General features: G+C 40.7%; 1 protein-coding gene across 3 annotated transcripts in view; it reads right to left on the reverse strand.

Moving 5' to 3' along the window:
* LOC137974287 (tauropine dehydrogenase-like) overlaps positions 1-7500 on the reverse strand; it is a 20582-nt gene that overhangs the window by 2040 nt on the left and 11042 nt on the right. The window contains exons 2-4 of one of the 3 annotated variants that reach the window (XM_068821166.1): positions 5754-5835; positions 1055-1416; positions 146-670 (exon numbers count right to left, since the gene is read on the reverse strand). In XM_068821166.1, the coding sequence (XP_068677267.1) occupies positions 146-670; positions 1055-1416; positions 5754-5835 (969 nt within the window). Of the gene's footprint in view, positions 1-145; positions 674-1054; positions 1417-5753; positions 5836-7500 lie in introns of all 3 variants that reach the window. The other 2 variants (XM_068821165.1, XM_068821163.1) reach the window with 2 other exon arrangements.

Below are 7500 nucleotides of genomic sequence, written 5' to 3' on the forward strand. Positions count from 1 at the left end.
TATTCAGAAGCTTGTTTCCCAGCACACAAGGAGCCGTTACACGTTTTAACCCTTATGGGTTTCTGATATCACTGAAAACCTTACTTTAGCTGGTGGCTACGAGTCCACGAGATAAATCTTACATACTTTAAACAAATATTGTTACCTCTATTTCACCCGACAGTGATTCCCTGGTGCTGAGGACTTCACATTTCGTTCCAAACTCAGTGATTTGGCAGTCCCAAGGCAAGGATTCAAAACTGATGAAAGTGCACTTCCATCCTGTGGGACACAACAATTCGCGACCCAGAGCCATAAATCGTGGGTTGCCTGGTAGGCCAACTATAACAGTCCCAGGCTTAACGTAATTCTTCAGAGCTCGGAAATAAATCGGATGGTCATTCGTTGGAAGCATAAACACCACTATGTCAATATCTTGCAAAGCATCTCTTTTACTTTTTGTGATTAGTGAAGGCTTAGACGATATGCGAGAAGGTGTTTCAGTCGATGGGAAAGTAACCTCGATGTTCCTCGCACGTATCGCAGAATTCCACTGTTGCGCTACATCGTTGTCCAAGCAAAGAACTCGAACGCTTGTCCCTTCCTTTGAAGATGCAATTCCAGCTAAGACATGCGCCCCGGCGTCACTTCCACATATAAGCAGCTTAGGAGTGGGTGGGGTGTTTCTTCCCTTCTGTTAAGACATGAACTCATGCTGTAATCTCACAAGACAACCATAATTGAACTACTTTATAGAATTGCACAAATGCAAATGACAAAAGGAGCCTAATTTTGAGACTGTGTTACGTCACTTTTTGCTTCAACAGGCCGGAAAAGAAACTTAAGGCCACCGATGGCCGCCACTGATCTACTTTTTTTTCAGGGGAGGGGAGGGGAGGGGGCTACATCGCCCGCAAATAGTTTATGAGAATATTTGCCGCACCTGCACTAGTCCTGTTGTTAGGAATACGAGAAATATTTCCAAATACTAATGTTTGGAAATTGACAATCTACAAATTCATAATTATAGATTCACATCGTAAGAAACAGTATCAAACAGATGACAAAAACGTACAAAGAACTTGGAAATGCCCCAAGTTGTTCCCGCACCCGCGAGTCCAGTTGTTCCACCAATGAGACCAGTTGTTGCAGTACTTATGACACCAGTGGCCCCTGCACTCTGACACAGAGCAAATAGACTCCCAGAAAGGACAGATCCACCAAAGAACGAAGACTGTATAGCCGCTGCCGCCGATCCAGCAGCAACGCCTGATGCTGTGAACCCAGCAGCACCCAAGGCAGTTGTTGCTATAACCGGAGCAGCTATTACACCTACAGCAGTAACTCCAACGCCTACAAGTCCGGTAATTGCCAGCTTCTTCGCAAGAGACCTTTTTCCTCCTCCTCCTCCTCCTCCTCCTCCTCCTCTTCTTCCTCCTGGTTGAAAACACAAAACAAAACTGAGTAACTGGGTGTTAAGGAATCTCAACCACAGGTCTTTACGCGCGTCAGAGCCACTCAAAATCTTACCGAAATTCGAAATCTTTGTTTTCAATGCGAAAACAGTCCAAATGTTCTCTATCCGCGGATAAAAACAGTTGTTGATAGTTTAAGGAGGCTGAACACAGTTTTTGATTCCTATGTTTCATTTACCTTTTTCTCTTTTCTCATTTGGTCGCCAAAAATGGTACAACTTCGGCTTTTTGATAGTTAAGCTGACCTATAGGCTGTTGCCATGGCAACATGAATAAGTTAAACAGGCTTTAAAAATCGGTTTTGTTTATTTGCAGAAAATCTGATCATAAGATTTTCTTTATAATTTGCATGAAAAAAGCTTGTAACGATGTTCACAAGTTAATATAATAATTTGACAGAGAGATCTTAATTCTCGCTTTTGAAAGGTTCATATCATTATATCATTTCATATATCTTTTTTACCATCGGATTTTTAGAGTAGCTTGGGGTGTAGCTAATATCTCCGAGCAATATCTCCCCCCCCCCCCCACCATGACACACCACAGAAGACAGACCACAACACCGGGAACTATATGCCATACTCTTTGCGACAGGTGTGCGGGTTCTTTTTTACGTCCCACAGGATTATGAACATTGAAGGGTTGTGAGACGAGACCTCCGGCTTATCGTCCTTATCCAAGAAGACCAGAGAGTCTAACCATTTGCATGTAATACACCGAATGCAAATATGGCGGACCACTCGGGCGGATCGGATCGAGTTGCGCGAAGTCGAGGGTAGTTAGGCCACGGCTTTTCCCCTGTTGTTTTGGTTGTCGCGAATGGCTGAACGTGTGCTAACTGAGGACGATATCTCGGGAGCTTCTCTCGCTGGTAGAGAGCCGATGCGTTTTGTTTTGACTACACGTCGCAAGAAACTTGCAAACATCGAGCGTGTTTTGTCATTTTCGCGATGCCTACTCATTGCTGTGTTCCTCAATGTAACCAGAAAGGTGTAAAATCGCCAGCTGGAGAAGAGTATCCCTTTTTGAATCTCCAAATCAACCGTTACTGAGGAAGAAGTGGATTCACGCGATCCGACGACAGGAAGGAAAGAACTGGCGAATCTTTGGAGACACGAAAGTTTGCTCTTTGCATTTTAGAGGAGAAGATCTGAGAAAGTCGCTCGCTCGACGAACTTATGTTGTGGAGGGAAGTGTACCGTCACGATTTGCTTGGTCTGTGCAATCCCCAAGGAAAAGAAAAGCACCAACCGAAAGGCTACCTTTGCCGGCATCTTCGAAGAAACAATTGTTTACATCCGACCCTACTTCTGAAATTAACATCGCGTCATCAGCTGTTGAAAGTTCAGATGAAATATTTCCCACTACAAGTGGAGCCAACGAAAAACAAATGAGCCCGATATCAGTGTTAAGAGTAACGTGGAAATGGATCAATGAAAGAAAGTCGAGGATCTCGAGGCTAGACTGTTAGAAGCTGAAAAGGAGCTTTGGAGCCTTCGAAAGAAGAACGATGAAATATTCGTCGTTCAAAAACGTTGTTGCTTTTCGCACACTAGTAGGTATACTGAGTGGCTTTTGCTGGAATCAACGTTTTTCCCTGACTTTGCGATGTGATTGTTCATCTCGGTACGGGTGAAAAAAGGCACTGAAGTATTGTCTCCACTCGCAGTTCGGTGCTGCTTGCGCTTTGTATAAACGTTGTGAGGATCGGGATCAAATGTATTTTGGTCTCGGCCAGTTCTGATATACTCTTCGACCCTTTGAAAGCGAAAATATAGTTACTTTTAGCTCGTATAGTCCAATTTTGCACAGGTATGGTATTTTGACAAGTCATAGCGAAACACGGAGCGATCTTCCGCCTTTCCTCTTCACTAGCGCTGCCTTTGTTTTTAACCCCTTCAATGAATCGCCTCTACATTTCAGCCAAAAACGAAGTTCGTCGCATTTTAATATCTGGGGCTCTCTACCAGCAAGAGAAGCTCCCAGAATCATCCTCCTCAGTTAGCTCGCGCAAACCAAAACAACAGAGAAAAGCCGTGGCCTAACTACCCTCGACTGTGACTTCGTGCAACTCGACCCGGTCCGCCCGAGTGGTCTGCCATATTTGCATTCGGTGTATTACAAAGGCAGCACTTTCTCCTCAGTTATTTAAAGACCCTGAGTCTTGCTCCGGGCCGGAGTTGAACTCACGCGTGACAGCCCGGTGCTCAACCAACTGAGCCACCGGAGCGCGGTTCACTGGAATATATAGAATTTCCTCTGCTAAAGTTTTTTTTTTTTTTTTTTCAATACGCCAGTTACTTATTCCTAAAGTATTTTTGCGCCAAATTTCGTTAAATTCTAATGAGCGGTTCTCGAGAAATAGGCGTATTTCCGAGAAAACTACTCCGCATTCAATAGCATTTGTTTAACTTACTACGCATGCGCTGCATATAACTGGGTTCTTTCGATAACAAAGAAAAATCTGCGAATTGCGGAGTTCTTTGCATCGCTGCCTTTTCTAACATACATTTCTCATAAAAGACTAAAACCTTCAAAACACTTTGTTCAATAATGAGGGGAAATAGTACAGATAGCGAAAGCATTGAGAAAATGAAATGATTGCTTTGTTAAAGCCATGTTTATTTTTTTGCAATCCTTGCACGTGCGCTGCATTGCCTTAGAAAAAAGCGCGCGCGAAAACTTTGTTTCACGACCTTAAACATGTAAAGAATTGTATCCAAAGTAGCTATCCGAAGTAATTTTAGCTACCTTTGGCGAAAGTGAGAAAACCATGGTATGTTTAGTAAATAACAAAGAGTATCTCGCAATCATATGCCTTTGCGCGTGTCTTTTACACTTATTATAAGTGTGCCTAAACCGGCTCATCTATTTTTCTTTGCCCGTACAACAAACATCTCGCTATTCACACCTCGATTTTTCACGTATTATTAGATGTAAAGTTACCTAAAGTTAGAAAACCATCTGTCCTTTTGGTCCTCGACAAAGTTGAGAGAGGTATGGGTATGGGTTTATTCTCGATCTGACATAATCATTACGTTCAAGTTTACAAAACGTTTTTACAACGGAAAGAAGTTTGTGACGTCAAACCATGAAGGAACCTTTGCCTCTATAACCTCGATCTTAGGTCAAAATGAAAGCACATTAAGCCAAGTTTCGCGTTAAAAAAGGTTATATTAACCATTTTATTGCAGTCTCAGTGAATCAAGCTGGGCAGAGTTGCTTTTCTAATTGAAAAGACTACAAATCAAAGAACAACAAATCATATCAAAATATTGGTACTTGCTGAGAGGGGAAAATATTGGTACTTGCTGAGAGCATCAAGGCCGCATTCGAACACAGGCCATAATGATAAAAAGGTGAGTGCTTTCACCACAGCACCCATGGAGACATCTACCTGAGTAGCGTGAAAAGGTTTGAGTTTAGGTGCACGTAAATAACTATGCTGAGCATGATGGTCATAATGATTATTATAAATAAATTTTCAAAAACATAGCCTATCCCAGAAAATTCGAGTGAAATAGTTCTCCGGAACATATAGCTGTGGAAATCAGAATAGAGAGCATTTAAATATCTTGGGGCATTTGACAAGACTTCCTATCGCATAATTTACTAATTTCCGCACGATGCCTCATAATTCGCACTGAGAGCATAATAAAAAAGCTGAGACTTTGTAATAGTTTGTTTCTTAAAGCTTTAAAACGCCACACTTCAATGCAATTTTAACTCTCAAATCGACGAAACGGCGTCGAATCAATTGTAACGTGACAGGACCTGAAGGGCTTTGTAGCCTGCCTTAAATAAGTTTTTACCATTCTACCCGAGTGGTATGGTATTTATGAAAGTCGTCTATTGGTGCAAAACAAAAATAATAGAAGGATAGAAGATCCCCACAGAAGAGCTAAAGTTGGGGGTTGTACTGTATGCTGAGCTAATTAAGGCTACAATAGTCCACTGCAGAGATAGATCCCTTGTGTTTCACTTAACCAACAACAAATATTTATTTATAAAAAAATTAATTAAGAGTACAGTCTGCCTATTGTTTGTCTGTGTGCAAACGACTTTTTACCAGTGCAGAAGATGGGTTTAAACCCTAGAACCAATAATCGCAGCTACAAATAAGCAAAGAAAAATCGCATAATTTGCCGAATAAATCAGACAAGCGATGCCGCATAATTAACAATTTTTTTATCGCACTTTATCAGATGCCCTGTTTCATTACCAATAAATAGTAACGACGTTAACATCGATGAGGATGACCGTGACGACCATGACTGCTATTATTATCATTATTATTACCATTTGCAGATGAATCGTTATCTCCAGGCTTAACATCATATTCTTCATCTTTTTGCTCTTTTGCTTGTATTTCTCCTTCTTCCTGTAAAAGTATAATAAATCACTGGTTCAGCTGCATATGTCAGCAATTCCTTTACTGTTGTGGCTGATTGTTCATTGCTGGGGTCAATTCAATAAAACTTTTACACGTGTAATTTACAAGTGTAGCTATTGTTCTCAGACTCTAAAACAATGGCTACACTTGTAAATTACACGTGTAAAAGGTTTATTGAATTGACCCCAGCACTAGAGTGTGGCGTTGTCCTGCATCATGAAAGACTTCATTCTCGTCACCACAGCCGTGGATCGACCCAAGGCTCTGGGAAACTGTGTAGAAGAGCATGCGCCGTGGGGTTCTTATACCTAAGTAAGTAAGTAATTTTTAAGTAAGTAATTTGCAAATGTGTCATAAAAATTACAATGTGATAATTTAAATAATCTTACATGTACAAGTAATGAGTGAGAAATAAGAAATAAAAATTAAATCAACTGAAATGAATAATAACCGATTACAATAATTAATAGTTTAATAAAAGAAAATATTGGTGATTAGACTGTCTATTTACAAAACATACAATTGCAGTCATACGATGAAGACAACTGTATGTTTTGTAAGTTCTTCCGAAATGTAGAAAGGGATTCCGACATCCTTATTTTGTCTGGTAGATTGTTTCATTGTTTACTAGCCTGGTACGTGAAAGAATGTTGCATATAAGATGAGGTTGGTCTTGGAATAACAACCTTTAGATGGCCCCGTAGGCTGTAGCCGTTGCTACGCAGGATAAACATTTCCCGAATGTAGTTCGGTGCCTGGCCATAAATACTTTTGTATACGAGTATCAGTGCTTGTTCTATGCGTCGGTGTTCCAGGCTTTTAATATGTGCGATGTTAAGTAACTCTTCATAAGCAGTCGATTTAGAGTGATTAAGAAGAGTCCACAGAGCGAATGCGTTGGTTGACTCTAGTTTTGCAGACAGACCTTTACTTAGACCTATGAACAGTGGTGATACATATTCAAAGTGAGGCAGAATAAATGCTTTGTACAATTTAATCATAATATCTAAGGGTATAAATTTGCCAGTGCGACGAAGAATTGAAACTTTTGTGTTCACTTTCCGCCAGATTTCTTTAATATGTGCTAGAGAGTGAATTGTCGATGATTACTCCGAGGAGCTTGATCTGTGAAACGTAATCCAGTTCATTGCTGTCAATAACAAAGGGCGTTGGTAGAGTTGCTCTGTTAAAGACGATGGATTGAGATTTACTATGATTGAGTGCCAGGAAGTTCTTACGAAACCAGGAGACGAGTAGACCAAGGTTGTTTTGTAAGTTTATTTGCAAGGTGGATGGACAAAGGCTTGAAGAGTACCCCGTAGTGTCATCGGCATAAAATCTTCAGGAGCACGAAATATTTGAAAAGTTCGCATCATTCATATATATATATATATATATATATATTGAAGAGAAGGGGGCCCAAGATTGAACCTTGAGGAGCTCCACTCTTCATAATTTGCCAATCTGACAAATTACCGTCTATCTTGACATGTTGCTTTCGATCAGTCAAGTAAGAAAATAAAAGTTGAAGGGCGTCTTCAGTTACACCGTACGCTGAAAGCTTTGCAAGAAGCAAATTATGGTTAATAGAGTCAAATGCTTTGGAGAGGTCTATAGTAAATGCTGCAGAGTATTCGTTAGAGTCTAAATTTT

Source organism: Montipora foliosa, chromosome 10 (assembly GCF_036669935.1).
Source record: "Montipora foliosa isolate CH-2021 chromosome 10, ASM3666993v2, whole genome shotgun sequence".
Lineage (NCBI taxonomy): Eukaryota > Metazoa > Cnidaria > Anthozoa > Scleractinia > Acroporidae > Montipora > Montipora foliosa.